Source organism: Gossypium raimondii, chromosome 7, assembly GCF_025698545.1.
Source record: "Gossypium raimondii isolate GPD5lz chromosome 7, ASM2569854v1, whole genome shotgun sequence".
Taxonomy (NCBI): Eukaryota; Viridiplantae; Streptophyta; class Magnoliopsida; order Malvales; family Malvaceae; genus Gossypium; species Gossypium raimondii.
The window spans coordinates 34,231,028-34,254,791 of NC_068571.1; the positions used below are offsets into that span (position 1 = coordinate 34,231,028).

At 31.8% G+C, this 23,764-nt stretch overlaps 3 protein-coding genes across 4 annotated transcripts; all 3 read left to right on the forward strand.

The window, feature by feature from the left end:
• Window positions 1-7,156: 7,156 nt before the first annotated feature.
• Window positions 7,157-7,795, forward strand: LOC105794556 (putative invertase inhibitor). Its single transcript, XM_012623796.2, has one exon. The coding sequence runs from the start codon at window positions 7,185-7,187 to the stop codon at window positions 7,722-7,724; it is 540 nt and encodes a 179-aa protein (XP_012479250.1). The 5' UTR covers window positions 7,157-7,184; the 3' UTR covers window positions 7,725-7,795.
• Window positions 7,796-9,746: 1,951 nt separating this feature from the next.
• LOC105794572 (putative invertase inhibitor) lies at window positions 9,747-10,442 on the forward strand. The gene has a single exon (XM_012623818.2). The coding sequence runs from the start codon at window positions 9,906-9,908 to the stop codon at window positions 10,440-10,442; it is 537 nt and encodes a 178-aa protein (XP_012479272.1). The 5' UTR covers window positions 9,747-9,905.
• An 8,886-nt stretch (window positions 10,443-19,328) lies between these two features.
• On the forward strand, window positions 19,329-23,764 carry LOC105794546 (nicotinamide adenine dinucleotide transporter 1, chloroplastic). Of its 2 annotated transcripts, XM_012623778.2 has the most exons (9): window positions 19,332-19,741; window positions 19,834-19,929; window positions 20,034-20,140; window positions 21,582-21,630; window positions 21,775-21,884; window positions 22,481-22,575; window positions 22,676-22,764; window positions 22,858-22,952; window positions 23,173-23,764. In XM_012623778.2, exons 1-9 carry the CDS (start codon window positions 19,672-19,674, stop codon window positions 23,407-23,409), a joined length of 948 nt encoding a protein of 315 aa, XP_012479232.1. In that variant the 5' UTR covers window positions 19,332-19,671; the 3' UTR covers window positions 23,410-23,764. The 2 variants fall into 2 exon arrangements, with proteins under 2 accessions (XP_012479240.1, XP_012479232.1); XM_012623786.2 differs by lacking the exon at window positions 19,834-19,929 and having other exon boundaries at window positions 19,329-19,780.

Consider the following 23,764-nt stretch of genomic DNA (forward strand, 5'->3'; position numbering starts at 1 on the left):
TTTATATTATTTAAGAGATATATAATAGATAGACTTTATGTATATTGAATGACTAATTTAGGGTTTAAGGTTTATTTGAGATTTATTAAATGATACAATTTTATACAATTAATTAATACTTTTATATTTAAAAATATTTAATCTAAACCATTTGATATATTTGATATGGATATATAGGTAATTATTTAATTTGGATAGGACCAAATTATAAGAAAACAATACAAAAATAAAATGATATGGGCATATAGGTAATTATTTAATTTAGATAATTCTAACTTAATAATTAATTACAGTCATTTTATCATTTGTTTTCTTATTAAAATGTTATTTTGTTCAAAATAAAATAATTTTTTTTATGCGTTTTTATCAAAAGATAAGTAATAGCGGCATTTTTTTAAAAACGCCACAAAAAATAATTTCACTTTTAAAAATGGCGCAGTTTTATCTCAAAATTCCCCCCTAAAACCCTGAAATTTTCCCCCTTAAAATTGGTATCCTCAAAATACCTAAGTGTTTCTCTCTGCCACCACCATTTCATTATCATCTTCCCCTCTCTCCCTCTTTTTGCATACCTCTCAGAAGGGCTCATACTAAATCATGTGGATCCGAAAATGGAAACCTAGGACCAGGAGCAGAATGTTTGTCGATTATCAGTTCAGTAAGAGGAAACAAATGAAAACCCAGTAATTTCTTGCAGATACAATAATAGCTGAGTTTTTCTCATTTCAGGAGTTTTGTTCTCTACAGCAAAGCATCCAAAAACTAAGAATTTAATGGTGATTTTACCTCTTAAAGTGATACGATTTTGTTAATACCAAGATACTCTCGCTAATACTTTTCAATTGCGGCCGGAAGATTTATGGATTAGGACACCTTAGAAAGGAATAGTGATTTTGCTCTCCCACGAGGAACTGGTATTGAGGAATTGACGAGTGACTTCAAAATCCATTTCTACTGGGCTGTAATGTTTTTGTGTTTTATATCTTAAAATAGCTTTGCCTAATTGATACTTCTTGTTTTCCCTTCTCTGTTGGTTAAATACAACAATGATAAAGAACAGAATGATACTGGAAGCCTCTGATATTGATGGTTTTAATAAGGTAAATGACATAAGGATACCTGTTTCTTCAGTTTGCTAATAGTTTCTTGTATACCTTTTTGTTTCTCTTTCACTTTGCCTTTCATTTGTTTCCTCTCGAAAGGCTCATACTAAATCATGTGGATCTCGAAAATGGAAACCGGGACCACTGTTTAACTGGACTTGACTCTAAAGATTGGATTCTAGTTGTTGAAACACTCAATAATGTTAGTCGATTATCGTATTCCATAAGGAAAGAATGCATAGTATCTGTAAGTCTCCAATTCTTACTTGGTTATCGACTAGAAAGACTAGAGAATCGGGTGTCTTAGATTTAATTTGACTGGTGCATTCTTCCTCGTTCTAATGTGCATTCTTCCTTAATTTTCAAGATTCATACAATTAGACGCTTTCAAATTTAATTAATGATATTAATCAAAGATCGAGGAAACACAAAAGCAAAGTGAAAGGTGGGTAATTTGAGGTATGTTCTTAACTATGTAAATTTAAAAGAGGCATTAAATGAGAACGAAGAATATCTGCACAAATTTTATCTTGGTAAATTAAAACGTGAAATTATAATTTGAATACTGTTACTTAGTGGGTGATTCTTTTGGAAGGAGTCTTTTGATGGGTCAATACTCGAGTATTAGATTGGTTTTTTAATAATAGAAGATATTGTTTCTAATATTTTGTTGAGAATTAGTGTAATGTAAGTATGTGCTTGGTAGGGCTTGTTTTACTGAGTCAAGTTCAAGGGGTACTATGGTCGCATTGTTCCACGTCTGTAGGCGTTGGGATCGATATGCTTATCGCTATTTTATTTATCTGGAAGGAAGTCCATTTTTTCCAGTCTTAATCATGTTCAATTTGTTTCATTGGTTTGGATGGTACCGTTGTTTGCTATATTTGCAGCAACATAGTTCATATATATTTCTATTAACTAAGTTCATTTAAAGTAGTTAGCGTCTAGCTATATATGGGTAATTTTGGTATATATGGTTTACAAAGCTACTTTTTTTTTTCCTTTTATCCCACCACTTTTTCATGCATATCGATGATTATTTGGATATCAACCTCGATATCCTTGTTCACTTATTTTCATGATTGTTTGCTTTATTTTATAGGATTTGATAGATGTCCTGTCAGTATTTTATGAATTTTCTTTTTTATTCATTTGATTTTATCAGGTGTTGAGGAATTAAATAATATGGAATTGACAAATTGATACAAGTAGTCGCATCCCAACTAGCGACCAGCTCCCGAGTCACGGAGGTCGCTCGAACCCTTCTTTTGGAGCCGCAAACCGTAATGTCTTCTTTTTAATTTTGGCCACAAATATATGAGCTTCAAGTGAGCGAGTCTCTGATCACCTATTATTGTTTTGGCTTTGGTTTTGTCCTTTTCCTTGTAAATTCTCTTGAATCATCGTCTCCCATCTTGGTTAAGAAATTAGTCGGATTGGAATTGAAATCGAATTAATGATATTCTTTGCATATGGTTCCCGAAAATAGTATACATTTGCTTCAGCTTTCCTTCTATTTTTTTTACGCTTAATCTTATAGCTGAAAGTTCTATCATATATGTTACATAATACCGTGTATACATGCTCGAATCGATGACATATAATGGTGTTATTGTTTGCTAGTCTAATTTATTAAATCTTCACTCTCTATTTTTTTATATATATTTAGAAATGAGGTATGATGTTTTAAATATATGACAAGAAGTTTTAATTTTTTAATATACTTGTATTATATATAGATATAGATATATGTATGTATGTATGTATGTATCTAATATACCCATGCTAAATCTGGGTAACTTGTCTAAGAGTTTGGGTTTAGTTTAGAAGTCTTTATCATATGTTTACATCTTTTAACATCTTTAACGTGTCTAACGATATAGATATATATGTATGTATGTATCTAATATATTTTTTATTTTAACATCTCTCTTGTTTACCAAGTTTGTTGGTTTATTTGATCATTTGGTTTTGCATCCTTTAGATATTGAAGGTGTAGCGATGGATTCAATCTCTTCAAGTGGAAAAGCCAAGGCTTAGCACTTCTTCAAGTGGAATGTTATTTAATGTTGCATTCCATGGTCGTTTATCTTAGTTAGAACTGGAATTTGGTGTTATTGAAACAGAGTTTTGTAGCTACCTTGTGTACTAGCTTCTTTAACCATGATTGTTAATTATTACGTGTTTTGTAGCTTTTTTTTATAATGGCCGAGTTAATATAGATCAGATGAGCTGTGAGGTAGATTGCTCATTTATTTAAACATAATATATAAATTCTAAATTTAAATTCATTAATTTTTATTTTTAGTTTTAAAGTTAAAATTTTAATAGAAAATTTAATTTAATTAATATTTGTTATCCTTAAAATGTATATAGTTTAAAGTTTAAGTTTCAAAATTAAAACATAATTTAATATTTATAATAGAAATAAATATTACTTAATTAAAATATTTTTTTAAAGGTCATGTTCTTTAGCGGCGTTTGTGGGAAAAGCGCTAAAGGTCTTGTTCTTTAGCGTTTAGGGAAAAGCGCTAAAGATCTTGTTCTATAGTGGCGTTTGTGGGAAAGCGCGCTAAAGGTCTTGTTCTTTAGCGACGTTTATTTCTAAAAACGCCGCAAAAGTTTATGACATTGTCAATAGCGGCATTTTTTTGCGCTATTGAAAGCGCCATAAATACTTTTAGAGCGCTAAAAGTGTCGCTAAAGGCCAAAAAAACGCCGCTAAAAGCCTGTTTTGGTGTAGTGTAGGGAAGGTTATAGCAGCCCTACAACGCCCAAAATTGATACCTCGTTAATTACATGTTATCCAAAATTTCAAATTTTCAAAATATGAAATCTAATATTTATTTGTGATTCGTCAAGTATTCACATATAATAAAATAATTTTATTTTCCGGGTGAATTAAAATCTCATAATGAAATGATTTACCATATTTTTTAATGTCCATGAAAATACTGAAAATTTATCTTTTATTAATAAAAACTCATGGATTTACTTGACTTGAAAAAGAGTATCCCGTTATTAGTAAACATCAATAAACTCCCCCCTGAAACAACGAAGGATTCATCGTCCAATAAAGAGGACTTTTTTCTTTCTCTGCCTTTTTTAGATTTAATTAAATGGGTTGTGGATGGTGAGATTGAAGTGGCGGAATGGTTGTTGGAGGTTTGAGGGAGAGGCTTTAAGTTTGGTTTAGGGGTCAGTTAGGAGTTGATAGTGGTGAAGATAGTGATTGAAGTGGGAGCCTTGGTTGGTTGGGGATGAAGTTGGGTTAGTGAGGTGCCAAGGAAGGTTTGGTGGTGGCTCAAATATGCGGTGGTGATGGAGGTAATGGGTTAAGGGTGCAGTTGGATTGTTTTGAATCTTGAGGGAAGCTGAAAAAGCATGCTTTTCTTGCTCTGAATTCATAAAAATGCAGCTAACCTCCTTTTGATCGATTTTTGGATGCTGCTATATAAGAGCTTGGAGAGAAGGAGCATGAGCTCCTCATAGAGCTGCGGTGGCATGGCTGTGCTGGCCTTGTGTGGAATGGTGTCGAGGAATGTACTGCTCTAGGCGGTTGTTGCCAGTGTCCTTGTGCAGGTAGCTGGCCACTTGGAGGACATCACTTGTCTCAACAGTTGTGTGAAATTTGGGATGTAATTGTGTAAACCTTGAGAAATGTGGGGGCTGTTATTGTAAATTTTCAACTTTTTATTTTTTTAAATCTTTGTTAAAAATACTTTATAAAAGCAAAAAAAAAAAACTAGTGGGCTTAAAACTTATCCAATAAAAAGAAAAAATTGTCTAAATGTCTAGTTAACTCAAAATTATGCCAACTATGACTTTGAAATTTTTCAACAAACATTAATCCCAAGCATTTAACAAGTTAGTTAATTTTGGACTCTTAAATACCATAATTAAAATTGAGTTAAATTGATTCATTATCAAATGTTGATTTGGGTTCCAAACAAATTTGGTGGGAAATGATTTTATATGTATATTCATTTTAGTACACAATTTTCATGAAAATTCATTCTCATCACTCATTCCTTTTTTTAGAATTAATTTTATTTATTTTTCAAAACAACTTGGGAAGGTTCTTCTATCAAAATTCAGATAAAATCGCATGTTTTTCGTTTTATTGAGAAAATTAAAATTATCTTTTAAAAATTAAAAATATAAAATGGTTTTAAAAAGTGAAGTTTTTCATTAAAAAATAAAATTAAAAATTGATTAAAATTAAAATTTGCTATAAAGTTAATGCTTAAAATGAGTGCACAATATCATTTGTTAGCTCGATTGATCAAATTGAAATCGCCAATAGGGGGTGAATTGACTTTTAAAAATTTGTGGAAGCTAGAAAGAAAAGAGGAAAAAAATGAACACAATGATTTAAAGTGGTTCGACCCCAATACTTATTCCACTACGTACCGGAACTGATAACATTCGAGATTATGCAGGATTATACACAAAAGATCCTTTTTTGGCTCTCTCTTTAGCTCTATGTCTCTTATCTCTAGGAGGTCTTCCTCCACTAGCAGGTTTTTTCGGAAAACTCCATTTATTCTAGTGTGGATGGCAGGCAGGCCTCTATTTCTTGGTTTCAATAGGATGCCTCTATTTCTTGGTTTCAATAGGACTCCTTACGACCGTTGTTTCTATCTACTATTATCTAAAAATAATCAAGTTATTAATGACTGGACGAAACCAAGAAATAACCCCTCACGAACGAAATTATAGAAGATCCCCTTTAAGATCAACCAATTCCATCGAATTGAGTTTGATTGTATGTGTGATAGCATCTACTATACCAGTTTTTCCCAAATTCACTAATTTAACTAACTTTTGAGGAAAATGTTTAACTTTACAACTCTCTTAAGGCTTCTACCCAAACCTGAAAATAAAACCCGCTCAAAAAGTAATACAAATAAACAAACAATCAATTAATCCTTACAAGAATGAATTGTTTGTCAATTTAGCACAAATGTAATAATAAAACACATGAGCTAAATAAACAACAATGAAAGCTAGCAAGTGTGTACAAGAAAAGTATGAAAACTTTAAGTACAAAGATTGATTGATTAAAAATTTTGCTTTGATATTGATTGATTAAAAATTTTGCTTTGATAATCTCTCTTGTTGTTGTAGATCCTTTGGATGATGGTATTTATACTCTTTAGGGTGTCTTTAGAATTAATTCTAAGAATCACTTTTACGGCAAAAGCATTCCTAAACAAGTTATTGTTTTAGAGAAAGAAATAGTTTTTTCTATGTCAAAAAGTGGTCATAAAGCACTTTTTTCAAAAGCTGGAAAATTTAGCTTTTCCCAAAAGTGATTTTTTTCTAAAAAACACTTTTGAGAAGCAATGTTAAACTAAACCTTAATTGATTTCCAACCATTGTGGTTGTTGGAATATTGAATAGAGTTGTTGGGATGAAAATATAAGTGGATTGATGTCACATGCAATAACAAATATCAATATTTTTTCTACGAGTATCAGTACTAATAACATTTAATGTCTAATTTAGTGACCGTTGAAGTCATCAATATCGAAACCAAATAGAAGGTATCGATATCGTGTCGATACTTGATAAATACTTTGGAAGTTATAATGCCAATTTCGTATCGATACTAAAAAATGTACCGATAAAAAGTATACCACTATTGGTACTTAAAAAAAATTATCAAACCCCAACAAAAGGTATCGATACCGTATCAATACTTGATAAATACTCTAAAAAACAGAATGTCATTTTCGTATTGATCTTGAAAAATGTATTGATAAAAATTGGATAGATTTCTCCCGAATTTAAATCACTCCAAAATCATATGGAACTTAATATAATATGGGACAGCAATCAAAGATTTTTATTCACAAAATTATAAAATTTCAACTATGAGCAAAAACCAAATCCTAACATAATAAAATTTCAAAAATTAACAACGTTTCTGAAAATAAGATAAATGATTGGTTACCAAATAAAAATGATTTAGTGCCCCCCATTTAAGATGGATTGACGAGAATCAAGGATAAATGGTTCATTCCCTCATAAATTCTTCATTTCAAGCCTTCTCTTTCTCATACCAATTTTCCAAATATGAAGAATTCCCACATTTCTTGTCTTCTTTTCTTCTACCTTTTGCTGGTCTCAGCAACCTCTGATCTTATCCAAAAATCTTGCTATGAAGCTTCAAAGGGTAATCCTGCTAATATAAAGTTGGACTTTTGTGTATCAGCTTTTGAAGGGAATCCCAAAGCCAAAGCAGCCTATGGAGTTGCAGATTTGGTTTTAGTCTCCACTGAGACCGCCATAGCTAATGCCACGGCCATCGGCTCCAAAATATCCAAGCTTCTGGATAACAAACGCGTTGGAATGTTTGCAAGGAACTGCTTGAAAGATTGCTCAGAGCTTTACTCTCTTGCAGGGTCTAGTTTAGAAGCAGGTTTGGATGCTTTTCAGGCTGTAGATTATGGAACTGCTAACGCAGAAATAAGTGCTGCCTTGGATGCACCAGTGACTTGTGAAGACCAGTTCAAGGAGAAGAAAGGGTTGGTGTCCCCATTGACAAAGGAAAACAACAATTTCCGTCAGCTAACTGCAATCCCTCTTGCATTCATGAAAATGGTCCAGCAATGATGATAACACTTGCTTGTTTATGTATTTACTGTCACTTCAATAATATTTTATCAGCATTTTGCTAGTGATAATGAGAACTACCACACTACAATGCCATTAACAAAACACTGAAAAATAACACTAGAAAACAGCGTAAATCTCCCAACAATCCCCATTACAGATCACCAAAAACAGCCTTCAAAAGTTTTGTTCAGTTTTGTGCTTCAATCTAGTTTTATGAAATGAGCTTCTAATATTAAATATGTCAAATTTATTATTTTATATAGACTCAAAAATATTATGAAATGAACTTCTAATGTTTTTTTTTCTTTAGTATTAACTTATTTTTTTATTAATTTGACTCTTGACTTTTTAAATTTAGTTGAGTAGTTATTTTTTTGGATGGAAATTGATTGAATTGTTGAATATTTATCTGATGTGATATTTTGTTTACTAGTTTACGTGTATTTTATTATTGATGTGAATAATTTTTAAAACTTTTATGCATTTTTGAAAATTTTAATTTTTTATAAAGTTTACATGGATTTCCATGTTGGTTGCCAAGTCAAAAGTCTTTAAAATGTTAATGGTCTAATCCACGTTTCCATTCAGAAAACAGAGCCACTTGCAACAATTTATTTTACTATAATTTAGGCTTCACACTGGACTAAACCAATTGATTTGGAACCTATATGAAATAATTAGTTGCTTTACTACGCAAATAGACAACGTTTTAAATGCCTTTATTTTCTTTTGGATCTTAATTTTTTTTATGTTTTATCTCAACTTTTTAGAATTATTTTGCAAGTGACTTGAAAGAGGAAAGATGATACTCTCTTTCTTATTTTAATATCTCACATAGGATAGCCGATAGGTTATAAATGGCTAAAATGAATTTTTATTTTAAAATTTTTAGATTTAGGACTAAATTGATAGATTTTGCAAATATTTAGGGCCAAATTTATTGATTTTTATAATTAGAACTAAAATGGTAAATTTTGTAAACGTTAATGATTAAATTTGTTGAATTTTTATATTTAAGATTAAATTAATAAAATATGTAAACATTAGAGGGCTAATTTTGTTACTAGACTAATATAAAAAGCACACGTTAGGTCAGAATAATTAAAATATTTAATTTTGAACAGTTCAGTGACTAAATCGAAAAAATTAATAGTCGGGTGACCAGAATAGAACAAAAGGCATAATTGGGCATTTTTATAGTTTACTTTTTTTTTATTAGATTTCTGCGTGTCCTTATTTTATGGTGGCAAATGGCATCATTCTAAAAACGCCAACAAAGCCTATTTACCAAATTTGTATCCTTGTTTTGCTTTAGTGTGTATATGTATATTAGACTAGAATTAGAATAGATATATGAGTTATGGTACATATGATTTTTAATAATTTTTTATTTTATATTAAAATATTTATATTCTTCTTAAAAGTTAATTAATATTATCATAATTAATTTCTGTATAATATAGGATTATAATTAATGTTTTATATAGATGTATATTCGTGCACTAATTTAAAAATTAAAACTACTAATAATTTATAAATATATATAAATAAGAAGAATATTTAATACACCGTCCGACGCGTCTGTGCATAGTTTCATATACCATTAATTAACAATAAGATAAGGCATTGTTATTTGTGTAAAAAATATTTTAAGGTTTAAAATAAATATTATTTATAATTGTTAAATATTAATAAATAAATAAAATCTGAAACTTGAAATCCGAACCTAAAATTTAAAAGGAAAAATAAAATAAGGATGTTTAATAAAATTAATAGCTTAAATATTTTTATGATATTTATTTGTGAGAGTTGAAAATGGGTGAAGTATGGAATGAAATCACATAAATTCAAACAATAAATCCATAATTCCAGACACATTGATCATCTAATGAATGAGAAATAAAAAGCAAACCGGGAGTATATATTATATAATTGATAGAAATACACATAAATTGGTTTCCATATAAGTATTTTATGGAACAAAATGATTTACTGCCCCATTTAAGGGTTTCACTATCACAAAAGAACTGGAATTATGGTGAATCGACAAGAATTAAGGATTTTCCTCATAAATGAATTCCAATTCCTATCAATCTCAACAACAACACATCCATTCCATTTCCTTATAAATACTTCATTTCAAGCCCTAGCTTTCTCATTCGATATTAAACTCCAAATATGAAGAATTTTCTCATTTCTTCTCTTGTTTTCTTCCACCTTACGCTTGTGTCAGTGAGGTCCGATGTTATCCAAGAAACTTGCGATAAAGCTGCAAGGGGTGATCCTGCTACTATAAGGTTGGACTTTTGTTTGTCAGCTTTTGAAGGGAATCCCAAAGCCAAATCAGCCACCAGTGTTGCGGATTTAGTTGAAATCTCCATTGAGACATCCATAGCTAATGCCACCAGCATGGGCTCCTTAATAACTAGCCTTTTGGATAACAAAAGCATTGGAATATTTGCTAGGAATTGCTTGGAAGATTGCTCTGAGCTTTACTCTCTTGCAGGGTCTAATTTACGAAGAGGTGGGAAGGCTTTTGAGGGTAAGGATTTCGGAACTGCTAATATAGAAATAACTGCTGCCATGGATGCACCAGTCACTTGTGAAGACGGGTTCAAGGAGAAAGGGTTGGTGTCGCCGTTGACAAAGGAAAACAAGAATTTTTTTCAGCTAACTGCTATCCCTCTTGTATTCATGAAAATGGTCCAGAAATGATGATAACACTTGTATGTTTATGTATTTATTGTCACTTCAATAATATTATATGTTTTTTCCTCATCAAAGTCTGCAGTTTCTTGAAGATAATAAGTGGTGGCTCACAATACAACTTTATTAACAAGTCATTTTGCATAAAATAATTAATGCATAATAAATCACTGTAATTATAAAATCTAAATATTGAAGACAAATTTAGTAGAAAGATACAAAGAAAATGCAGTAAAAGAGGTTTTTCTTTTAACCACTCAGGTAATTTGGATAATAGAATATAGCTTAAGTATACTTTGAGTAATGAAATATAGTTTACTACCACTTTGACAAAAGAAATTTAAGTACTAACTTGAAAAAAAGTATAATTTAAGTATCATTTTATGATTGAAGCGTATATTCAAGTAATTACTTGGGTAAATTAGATTCTAATTAAATCCATAAAAGGAAGTATTATAGAGGGACTTAAAACATATCAAAATAATGAGGGACGAATTTTGTCCCCAAATAGCCAATTTTTTTATAAAAAAGGTAGATCTTTAATGATATTTTCATCTCTAAATTAACATTCTTTATAGATGTATTTCATCCTCGAAATATTAATTTATTATAAAGTTAAATCTAATGATACAATATCTTTAAAAAGTTAAAAATAAAAATAATAAACATACAATAAAATCTACATATTAAATTATATTGAAATTTAAAATATTACTATAACTATCAACAAAAGAAGAATATATAATGTCTTTAATTTGTAACGAAAATCCTCAATTTATAATAAAATAAACTTTCAAAGATATACACTCGACCAAGTAGAGTTTATTGAAGATGTTTAATAAATCACTCTCCAACAATGTCAAATTTAATCAACATGCTACATGCACCAAGATTATATAATCAAGTAGGCCAGGGAAAATCAAAATCATATTGCAACCAAAACATTGAATTATGGTAACCAAAGTTTTAAAATTCAAACTAAGGCAACCAAAACATTGAATTATGGTAAGTTTATATATCATATGGACCCAACTTTAAATATAGATAAATTGGTTGCTAAACTTGCCAAGAATCATAATAGGTAGCTACAACATAACAACATTATAGAAGGATAATGCGTTTCAACGCAATCAAACTCATATTTCTTCTCTTATTTTCTTTTACCTTTTGCTTGTGTTGGTGAGCTCCAATCTTATTCAAGAATCTTACGACAAAGCTACAAAGCTTGATCCCTAAACTATAAAGGTGTACTTTTGTGTTTCAACTTTTGAAGGGAATCCCAAAGCAAAATCAGCCACCATGGTTGTAGATTTGGTTGAAGTCTCCATTGAGGCTGCCATAGCTAATGCGACAAGCATCGGGTCCATAATATCCAAACTTTTGGAAAACAAAAGCCTTGAATCTTTTGAAAGCAATTGCTTGAAAAATTGCTCTTGGCTTTACTCTCTTGCAAGGCCTTGTTGACGAGGTCCTGGGGAGGCTTTTGAGGCTAAAAATATGCAACTATTGGTGTAGACATAATTGCTGCCATGGATGCACCAGTGAATTGTGAAGACCAATTCAAGAATGTGAAGTATGCTTCACATTTCAATCAAATTAAGACACAATCATAGAGTGATGACGCAACAAAGAGGAGCTCCTCGTCTCGATGAGCTGTCAACATCACGACGAGAAGAAGACCGTCGTCCCGACGACATGGCGACATGTTATGCAAATTTTTTAATTTTTTTTCAAGTCAATTTCTGATTATTTGTCCCAGTCGAACTCTGATTAGTGTAGGTTATTTTAATATTATTTGACCTACGAAATTTGCCTATAAATAGGCCTTTTACAACCCTAGAAAAATAACTCATTATACATTTAGGTATTAGATTTTATAAGCTTTCAGAGAATTTTGTGTTTACGTTTTGAGGGTTCTTATTTCGAGTTTCGGGATTTAGTTTTATCTTCATCTTTTGTACTCTTCGTTTTTGCCGTGATAGTGAAATTATCTTTGCCCGTGGTTTTTTTTATCCTATTTGGAGGGGTTTTCCACGTAAAATATTTGTGTTTTATCTTTTCAATTTCTTTTTTATTTACTTTTTTTGTTGCTTAATTAGGTTTATCCCCAACAAACTAGTATTAGAGCTAGTTCAATTTTTGCATACAACCCGTTCAGAGATGGCAATAACAAGGTTCGACATTGAGAAGTTCAATGGCATCACAAATTTCAATCTGTGACAAGTTCAGGTGACAATAATACTGGTCCAAAATGGTCTAAAAAAGGTCGTTATAGGAAAGAAGACCGCGGATATGAAATAGTCAGAATGGGAAGAGCTTGATAAGAAGTCATTGTCTACAATTCAGTTGTGCCTCTTGAATAATGTATTGTAGGAGGTGTTGATGGAGAAAACGACATACACCCTGTGAAAAAGGTTAGAAACCCTTTACACAACAAACTCTTTGGCTAACTGATTGGTGTTGAAACAAAAGTTGTACACGTTCCGCATGAACGAAAGTGAGAACCTTAGAGGTCACATCAGTCAATTTATTACTCTTTTGAATGATTTAAAGAATGTTGATGATGCAAGTCTCAAGGCCCAAATTCAGACCCATGGATGTGATAGGCTCAAACTACCTCAAGGCCCAACAACAACTTTTTGGATGGGATCCAGACATTTCTGGGTTGAGATGTCTTCATGGCGTTTGAAGATCTATCTCTTAGATTTGAAACACACTTTGAATCACTAAATTTTGAGTTTGGGAGCTCAAGTTATGATCGTTTTAATAAAGACTGTGTGAGCAGAATTTTTGGACATGATTATGACAGAAATTACGAGTTTCGGGCTTTTAATTCGAGTTTAAATCATATTGGGTTCGGGTTTTAGGCTTAATTTTTATTATATATGAACCCAATATTGTATTTATCGTCTCTTATTATTTTATTATTCTAAATTTTTAATAATTATTAAGTAGTTTAAGTTATTTAGGAGTTTTATATCAACAATAAAGTTTAGTTTAAAACTACTTTTTATTTAGATTAATTAAAATTCTAGTATACTTAAGAGTTTTATTTAGATTTATTTAGCTGACCTATATATAGGCGTTTGCATTGTACATAAATCATACAATTCATTATTATTCAACTTCTCTTTTGAGTTAATAAGTTCTCTTTGAGTTTTCCTTTCAAGAATTTTTCTTTAGTTTCTTTTAGAAGAGTTTTAACAATCTTTTCAGATTGTGGGGATAATCTTCAAACTTTTTCTTGCCAAGTTTTCTTTCTTGGAGGGTATATTAGAGCCGCTTGAAAGGGGTTGTGGATTCTTTGTGTTTCTAAGGCTTCTTAGGACTTCTACATACCACATTCTATCTTTCCATCTATTTTTTTATTTTCTTCTTTATTGTTCTAATCGTAGATTTATTATTCTATTTTAATTATCTTAGTTATTTATTTTAATTATTTTATCTGACTTGGATTTTATTACATTTCAGTTTGTGTCAAAATTCAAGTTTCTTTCCGAATGTCTAGAGCCCTAGGTCAAATCTGCGACTTTGACAAACTTTATAATCTGCTTCCGCATTCATCCATATCATTTCGTATCAGTTGAGGTTCAAATTGATGATGAAGATTGTACTATACTATTATTGTGTTATTTACCCCTTTATACAAGTCTTTCAGTGAGACCCTGATTTATGGCAAAGATAATCTATCGTTCGAGGATGTGAAGGGTCATCTGTTGAGAAAAGACAAACTTGACAATGAGTTCGGTTCAAATAGTAAGTCAGATAGGTAAGCCTCGATTTTGGTAGCATCAAGGAAGTGATATAAGAGATGTCGTTATTGTAAGAAGTTAGGTCACGTTAAGGCTGATTGTTACAAACTGTGAAATAAAAGGCCTACTGAGAGCAACGAGGAAGATGTAGCTGGTGCTAATTTGGCTGATGACGAGAGCTATAATTTCTTATTGGTATCATCAATCGAAAGCTCCAAGCTTGCGTCTGAGTGGATCCTAGGTTCGGGGTGTTCTTTCCACATGTATGTCAATAGAGATTGGTTATCCACATACAATTCAATTGAAGGTGGAGTTGTGCGTATTAGGGGTGAGCATTCGATCGAATCGAATCGAATCGAATCGAAAATTTTCGAGTTAATCGAGTTTTCGAATCTCATTTTATCATCCTAACTTTATTTGAAGTTTTCTCGAATCGAGTCGAGTGAGATGGAATTTGAATCGAATCGAATCGAATATATTTGTTCGAGTTAAATTTTAAAAAAATAATTTTGGGTCCTTGTAACCATTGTCACCCATCGTAATAAAATTTGTCCACCTTAATCAAATTTTTTATTAACTTTCATCACTTCATAATTTATTTATTAATTTTTTATATATTGGTTAGCTTCTTTGCTTGCTTAGTTGTTTCAATTATCTTCAGATTCTTGTCACTATGTATTTTAGAATTAAAAATATATTAAATGTAAAATACGATTTTTTAATAAAAGTTATTTTAAAAATAAAATGTGAAATTGATACCAATATAAAATTTTAACACGAATATTTTATGGCATAATTAATAATTCAATTTTAATATAACTATTCAATATGGCTAAACAATTCAATAATATAAATAATATAAAATGTGAAATTTAATTTAATAATATAAATAGTAGATATAAATAAATTTATTACTATTTATGTTTAGTGATTTTTTTGGATAATTTTGATTTTTATTTGAGAGTAAAGGGTGAGAAGTAAAAGTTTAGGGAAAAATAAAAAAGTTTTGGGAATAAAAGTTTAAGGAAAGTAAATAGGGGAGTAAAATTTTGGAGGGAAAATATTTAAAAAAAATTGGAGGGGGGAGGGTTTGGGATAGATGAGAGGTGAGATAGGAAGGGAATAAAAGTTTTAGGGGAAAAGTGGGAGAGAGTAAAAATTTTGGGGGAAAATAAAAAGTTTTGAGGGTTTTTGGGAGTAAAATTTTGAGAAAAAATAAATGGGAGAGAAATTTTGGTGGGAAATGGATTTTGGGTAGATTAAGGGGTTGGGAGGGGAGGGGAGTAAAAGTTTTGGGGGGAAAGTGGGAAGGAGTAAAAGTTTTGAGGGAAAAGTAAAAAGGTTTGGGATTTTGGGATAAAAATGTAAAATATTATAGTTTGATATGAAAACTCAACTCGATTCGAACTCAAAATTCAAAAAAAAAGTTCGAGTTGATTCGAATAACTCGATTCGTTTAACTCGAATTTCGATTTTTTTTTAATTTTTTCGAGTCGAATCGAGTTTTGCTCACCCCTAGTGCGTATGAGGAATGATTCACCCAATAAAGTAATTGGTATTAGTACTATTCAGATCAAGATGCACGACGAGATAATTAGGAAACTGCCAGATGTCAAGCATGAGACTGACTTAAAGAAAAATCTAATCTCATTGGGAAATTTAGACTCAAAGGGTTGTACAATTAACATCAAGTCAAGCACCATTAAGGTATCCCGTAGGGCTCTCGTTTTGATTAAAGGTAAAAAGATTGACAGTCTTTATGTTCTAGAAGTATCAACTGTAACTGGTAAAAAAAGACGTCCCTCGTTCGTTAAGGATTCGAAGTCGACACGTTTGAAGCGAAGGCAACTTGGTCATAGAAGGGAAAAATGCATGCCTATTTCGTAAAAGAGAAGTTCTCTTTTGGGTGCAAGTTTTGAAAAGATAGGGCATTGTGTTCGTGAAAATCAGACGTGGGTCAGTTTTGATTTGGTAGTGCACAAGTCAAAAGCCAGAAGTCTTCCAGCTTCAAAGCATAGTTTCGACTCAGTTAATATCCTGCATAATTCGAGATAGGTCCATGGCGGGCTTTGACAAAGAAGGCATTGTGAAAATAGGAGACAAAGTAGAGATTTGTGGAGTATGCCTCACATTTCAGTCAAATTAAGACACAATCAAAGAGTGGCGTTGCAATGAAGAGGAGCTCATCGTCCCGACGTCACGATAAGAAGAAGACCGTCATCTCGACGACATGAATTCCACCTCATGATGTGGTGACGTGTTATGCAATTTTCTCAGTTTTATTCTTCGAGTCAAATTCTAATTATTTGTCCTAGTCGAGATCTGATTAGTGTAGGTTATTTTAATATTATTTGACCTACGAAATTAGCCTATAAATAAGCCTTTTACAACCCTAGAAAAATAACTCATTACATATTTAGGTATTAGCTTTTACAAGTTTTCCGAGAATTTTGTGTTTACATTTTGAGGGTTCTTATTTTAGGTTTTGGGATTTAGTTTTATCTCCATCTTTTTTACTCTTTGTTTTTGCCATTATAGTGAAATTATTTTTGCCTGTGGTTTTTTATCATCTTCAGAGGGGTTTTTCCATGTAAAATATTTTTGTTCGATCTTTTCAATTTCTTTGTTATTTTACTTGTTCATTGCTTAATCGGGTTTATCCCCAGCAAAGAAGAAGAAAGGGTTTGTGTCGCCGTTGGCAAAGGAAAATGACAATTTCTTTCAGTTGAATGACATCTCTCATGTATTCATGAACATGGTCCAAAAAGGATGATAGTACTTGTATGTATATGTACTTAATGTCACTCCAATAATTAAACACAATGTGCAAAAATCTTTTTTTGTTTTTCTTAGTGATATTGCTTGTATTTTCTTTTAGATACTTTTTTTAATGAAAACTAAAATTTGTACCTGCATTCGCTAGGTATTTAACAAATTTTAAATTAAATAAATATTTTATTATAGGTCCAAGTTTTTGTACCTCGACCTTTTTTTAACAATATGGCTTTGTCCATGACCTTGAGAAAATGTTACATTCACTTTAAGGAATGGTGATTAATCGCCTAAATAGCATTGGTGGTTTATAATAAAAGTTCATTGTTTTCTTCAGCCACATGTACATAATACATTAGCTCAAACTATTGTAAATATATGCTCTCAATATTACTACTATTGTAAGAGCACATTCAAGGCATACAAAATTGAATAGTTTTCTAATGCTTTGATGTCTCAAGCTTTTAATATAACAATATTTAAGATAATCATTTTATTAACTAAATCATTTAATTTTAATCATTTTCAAAGTATTTCAAAAACTTGTATAGTACTCAAAAACATATCTCCAATTTGTTTGAATTTATCCAAATGTTTTTAAGTCAATATTAAAGTGTTTTGAAGTGTTTAAAATATATTGAAGGCATTTTGGTAGCTTAGTATCGATAGTAAGGGTCAAGGAATTGATACATTGCAAGTCAATAGCCAAATAATGCAACTAGAAAGAGATGTATCAACACATCCCTGAGAAGTAATGATTCATTCCTTAGATGTAAAGATACATGGTTATATGTATTGGTGCATAGGTGTCTAAATGGTCACTAACGACTACTTTTATGAGATGTGCCGATACATCCCTTAGACATATTAATACATGAGTTGCAAATACACTTTTTTAGCCTAAAATTAATACTTTCAATGACTCCAAACATCCTCAAACTCAATCCTTGATATCAATAAAATTCAAAGACACATCAAGACTCGAGATGAACATCTAAGAATAAAAATCAAGTGAAAAGCTTCCAATTCTGTTGTTATTCATTTTTTCTTGTACATAACTCTTACGTGCTTATTGTTAGATCTTTTATCATTGTCATTTTTAATCTTTGGGGGAGCTATCGCTTGTAAACACACACCTTTGAGAGGTCTTACTTGTTTACACATTTCTCTTTGTATTAAAGAGCTAACTTAAGGTTTTTAAGATATAAACCTTAAGAGGGTTGTAAAAGGTTTCTAGTTGTGCCACAAAAGCTAGAGGGTTTTAGTTTAATCACAAAAATTAAGGAGAATGTTCTATCTTAGCCATTGTAAAAAGATTATATCTTAGACTTGAAAGTGATTTGGAAAAATCCTTGTTGAAGTGTCCAAGTCATTCTCTTTTATTTTGGAATGGTTTATAAAGAATTTTTAAAATATCAGCTATAGAATTCCAATTGCATTTTGAAAATTTACAATCGGTATCTATTCATATCAAGCTTTTGAAAGAATTACCACTTGTGATGTTCCTATTTTTCCTTTGAATAACAATGATGTATTCAGTTTTCAATTTTTCATGTAAGTAATGTCAAAAGATAAATATGATTTCTTCTCTTTTTTTTTCTTTTAAATGATATTTCTAAAATTCATAATACTAAAATGAACATCATCATTATGCACAAATGACAAAACAATTTCTTTCAAAATATGAAAGATTTTATGAGATTCGACATTGTAAAGGCATTTATTTAGATATTAAAATGTATATATATATTTATATTTTTAATATATCACACTAAAGAAATTTTAAAATATAAGTATAATTTGATGTAGGGTCTCAAGTCTCAACTCCCTAAAAATAAAAAATTTTAATTTAGTCTTTTAAAAAAATAAAATTGCACATTAACTCCAAAAGAATATGAAAAATCATGTTTAATCCTCTCTAAAATGCTGGAACTCAAAAATTATAACTCAATTTTGATTCTCCTTAAAAGAATTTGACTTCATCCTCGAATCATGCATATTTTAAATTTAAGAAACTTAAATGATTTTACCACACCATTAGAAGCTTGGTATTTTAAATAAAAGAAAAGTAGAGAACGATCTAAACAAAAATATTCTCCATAGGTAAAACATGTCTTTATATAGGACTCCAAGTGATAAAATACAACTATCACAGCATATGCATTTATATTTTTAATAGAAAAGAAGTGATTTATATAATGTATTATAAAGAATTAACAAGTGGTTAGATGTAATAATAAGATACATTGCATTCTAAAAACAACGTAAATCCAAATATTAAAGACAACCTTATTAAAATGGATAATGAGGAAGGTGCATATACTCACAAGGGGGGTGAGAGGTCTTTAGATTGGATTGGGTCCCCAAGTTTGGCGAATCGTCCGGCTGAGAACTGATAGGCTGATGATAGCCAGACAAAAAGCCTGACCTTTTAAAATTCGAAGACCGAAACTCTCTCTCTCTCTCTCTCTCTCTTCCCAAATCCCATGGGCAATTTCTCGATCTCATCCCATCCCCTTATTCCAACGACCAAGGTCGAACCCTAACTCAGGCGTTTCGACTCGGTTTTTCTCAAGCTAACGCAGCTCCCACCCGAGATTTTTATCCTCTGGCAATGCCACTCTGGTTCTCCGCCATATCCCTCTCGATAGAGGACTCCTTTCGTTTGCCTAAAACCTTCCCCTCTTTTCAGATTTATTTACTAAGTTCAAGAAATGACCAACGATTCCCACCCCCCTAATTCCAGGAGTCTCCTTTGCAATGCCGGTGCTGGCGCTGCCGCCGGTACCTCAATTATTTCCTGCCTCCTCCCCTCCCCAACCTGTAAGCTGTTATCTCAATAGCTGAATTTTGATTTCTTTTTTTTTCACGCATAGGTGTTATTGCTGCAACATTCGTGTGTCCTTTAGATGTTATAAAGACGAGATTACAAGTTCATGGGTTGCCAAAGCTTGGTAACGCAACCATTAGACGTATGTAATACTGGTTTACTTTCATTTCATTTGATTTAAACAAATATTAATAAAGAAATGTTCTTTTTTTCTTTTCTTACGCTTCGTTTTAATTATTTGATCAGGTAGTCTTATAGTTGGTAGCTTGGAACAAATATTTCAGAAGGAAGGCTTGCGTGGCATGTACCGTGGACTTGCTCCTACTGTACTCGCTTTACTTCCGAATTGGGCTGTAAGTTGTGTATTCCCTGTTTCTAGTTTAGGATGTTTCAATCCTGTTTAAGTCAATGGTCTAAAGAATGAAGTGGAATACTTGTTGGTTCTTTGTTGATCCTAAAATTTATATCTTGGTACCTTTCTCTTGAGTGTGAAAAGTAGATTCGGATTTTGGGGCCTTGTTGCGTGATCAGCTGATTATTTAATTAAAGAAACCATCCTTTTGCATATTTGCGTTATTAAAAGATGAGTGTTTATTTGTTCTGATTCTTTTTATGTGCCCCCGGTCCCAAACTTGATCTGAAGATAAAGGTTTTAAACTTCCATGCTGTCTCCTGTCCTAAAATTTTCACTTTCAATAGTCTCATTTACAACTTGGGTAAAGTCACATTTTGCATATAGACAAAGAAACAAACTGCCCCTTTCCCACAATGTGGCTACATTTATGCAGTTATGCTCTAGGCCGGGTTAGACTAAGAAAAGAAAGGATTTTTTTTTTATAGTTTCCACACCTGTTTTCTTTGCTTTCAACCTCCCATTTTTATAGCATGTATCTCAGGTTTAATTTATTGCTTAAAATTTTACAAAATACATGGAAATAGCCTTATTGAAAGAATGCAAAGTTGGGGCAGAAGTTTTCACATCCAACACATTTAAAATTTTGATGCTTTTTATTACCTTTATGCTACGTTTGGTAGGAGTACTATATTTTAAGCATGTTTTAGTATATGAGTGAGCAGTAAGCTAATTTAATTGGTAATATTTAGCAATTCCTGTGACTTATTTTTAGCAAAGAGAAGGAAAAATTTTCACTTATTTTGAAGAGGTCTTAATTTTTACAAGATTTTTACTCATCTTTCAATTTCAAATTTAAATTTGTATTAACTATTCTTTATTTTATATCTAACTATTGTAGTACATATGTAATAAATAAACATTTTCCTCATGTTATTACACTAGTAGCCAAATGACGCATTAGTAACTTCCGATTTTAAGGTGCCTGTTTGAATACTTTTTAAGTAAATTATTTAAACAAGCAGTGTATTATAGCAGTTGTTTTGTTTTATTCGGTAATCGTTCTAAATTCAAGCGGGAGAAGCAAAATTTTATTTGCTATTGAAGAGTTAGGTGTCCAATCACAAGGTTGAGTTAAAACTGTAAAAACATGGTTTCTTTCTCCATGCGAAATACTGAATCACTAGTCAACAAGATAATTATTGCAGATGTTAATACACTGTTCTGGAGAAGGTTAGATTCTTTGAGGATTTTGTGGTTGAAGTAATTCAAATAGCAACCCTAGCTAACTTATCAGATTTCTGTGGATGCTTTTATTATTATGTAATAAAGTATTCCCTTAATGCAGATGTGTAACACAACCTTGGTTATTGAGTTTAGGTCTTTTTTCTTCTCTTTCTCTTATTAACCCTTTTTGGTGTTTGCTTGAATTGATGTTGCAGGTATATTTTACAATGTATGAGCAGCTCAAAGACTGTCTATGTTCTAATGGTCAGTGCTTCTAGCCCATAAGATTCATAATTTCAGTCTTAATTAGACCATCTGTCTTCCTTTTAGATTTTCGTTTTTATACTTGTCATCTTGCATATTTTCTTTTTAATTTCTGACATATTTCTTCTTTGGGTGCATGTGAAGATGGGAAGCACCAACTCTCTGTAGGTGCTAACATGCTAGCTGCATCTGGTGCTGGAGCTGCAACAACCTGTTTCACAAATCCTCTTTGGGTTGTGAAGACAAGACTTCAAGTGAGTATCTTAAGTTTATACTTTATATTTTACTTTGTAATGACATATGATGAAAGAAATAAAATTTTCTAGATAGCATAGCATGCTCTATGCTGCAATAGTGGCTTATATTAAATTTCAAAGTTATATTGCCTGTTATTCCTTGGCAGCTATAGTTTGTTACAGGATATAGAAACTATCATCTGTATTTTCTCTTTCGTTGCTTGTGATAAGTACCTCTGTTCGCACTGCTCACCAACCCTAAAAAGTTTAAAGAACTGGAAAGTCCATACCAGACTCAAGTAATAACCCTTTTGAAGGAGCAGAAATATAATGCAAAAGAAGAGAGAGAAAAGGTCAGAGGACACAGATGGTTTATTCACACACAAGAAAGCAACTGCCTGCATCTAGTGGATGGATGACTGATTAGTATTATTTAGGCTGTGTGGTTTGCCTTTATGGGTAACAGATTGTTTTGTGGTGATATATTTTGTATCTATAATCTAGGTGTACCATGCGTGTGGTTTGATTTTTTCTATAACTGTATTATGCTGCTATTTAAAGACAATAGATTTAGAGCTGTTATTCATTAATGTCTGTCACCTTTGTTTTTGTAGACTCAAGGAATGAGAGCTGGAGTGGTTCCCTATAGGGGTACATTTTCTGCTTTGAGGAGAATAGCTCATGAGGAGGGTATTCGGGGTCTATACAGGTATTGAAGCACCATTCAAAAGCAATTGATAAATTCTTCTGTTTTCCAAGCGAAGGTTTTTTTACTGGAACTTGATGTCAGATTTTTGCATGATGAACAGTGGTCTTGTCCCCGCATTAGCTGGTATTAGTCATGTTGCCATTCAGTTTCCAACATACGAGAAGATCAAATGCTATTTAGCTAACCAAGGTTAATAATCTACATCTTTTAACTATTAAAAATCTACATTTTTTAAGTATTATTACTTATTGAATATATTTTAACTTAATGGGGCCTTACCAGATAACACTCCAATGGATAAACTTGGTGCACGTGATGTTGCTGTTGCGTCATCAGTTTCCAAAATATTTGCATCCACATTGACTTACCCACATGAGGTATGATGGATGATTGTTCACAGCTCATTTCTGCTGAGTAAGGCTGCATTGCACTTTCCATGTAAAAGATTTTGGGGGGGGGGGGTGGGGGATATGGGTAGCATGTTTTGATTGCTGTGACCATGTTTTCTTGTATGCCCAAAGGCATTGCCTAGTTTGAGAGCTAAATTTAAATATGTTTTCTAGTGTCTGTTTAGTTATGGATTCTTGCATGGTATAGGTGGTACGTTCAAGGCTTCAGGAACAGGGACATCACTCTGAGAAACGCTATTCTGGTGTGGTTGATTGCATCAGAAAAGTATTTCAGCAAGAAGGCTTTGCTGGATTCTACCGTGGGTGTGCAACAAATCTTCTCAGGACCACACCTGCAGCTGTTATCACATTCACCAGCTTTGAGATGGTTCATCGATTTCTTGTCAATCTTTTCCCTTCGGATCCACAGCCTCACACTTTATAAAGGTGCATCATGCTTAACCAAGGATATAGGCACTTGTCTCCTGGCATATGACCCGGCAGCAATGCATCCTCTTGGTAGTGATACATTGTCACAGTTTGTATTCTTCTGGTAGCCTTTTAGCGAATATTCATTCCGCCTTCATTTCCTCGTCCTCTGAGATCAAAGCTTCCGAGGAAGGCGTGGACGTGTTATACTGACAGTGATAATGATGAAAATCATACTTTGAGTTTAATACATTCATAAAAAAAAACATAGGTAGTTAAGTACAATTACTTGACATTTAAGTGACTTGGGTTGGCTTGATTTGATGTAACTTCTTTTATTTATTTATTTTATCACTAGTATTTCGCCATAA

What these genes read in the sequence shown, in the direction of transcription:
- LOC105794556 (XM_012623796.2), top strand. Translation starts at nt 7,185, where the DNA reads ATGAAGAATTCCCACATTTCTTGTCTTCTTTTCTTCTACCTTTTGCTG.
- LOC105794572 (XM_012623818.2), top strand. Translation starts at nt 9,906, where the DNA reads ATGAAGAATTTTCTCATTTCTTCTCTTGTTTTCTTCCACCTTACGCTT.
- LOC105794546 (XM_012623778.2), top strand. Translation starts at nt 19,672, where the DNA reads ATGACCAACGATTCCCACCCCCCTAATTCCAGGAGTCTCCTTTGCAAT. An exon ending in CTTTACTTCCGAATTGGGCT is followed by an intron (nt 20,141 to 21,581) that starts GTAAGTTGTGTA and finishes TTGATGTTGCAG; the next exon opens with GTATATTTTACAATGTATGA. An exon ending in AGACTGTCTATGTTCTAATG is followed by an intron (nt 21,631 to 21,774) that starts GTCAGTGCTTCT and finishes GTGCATGTGAAG; the next exon opens with ATGGGAAGCACCAACTCTCT.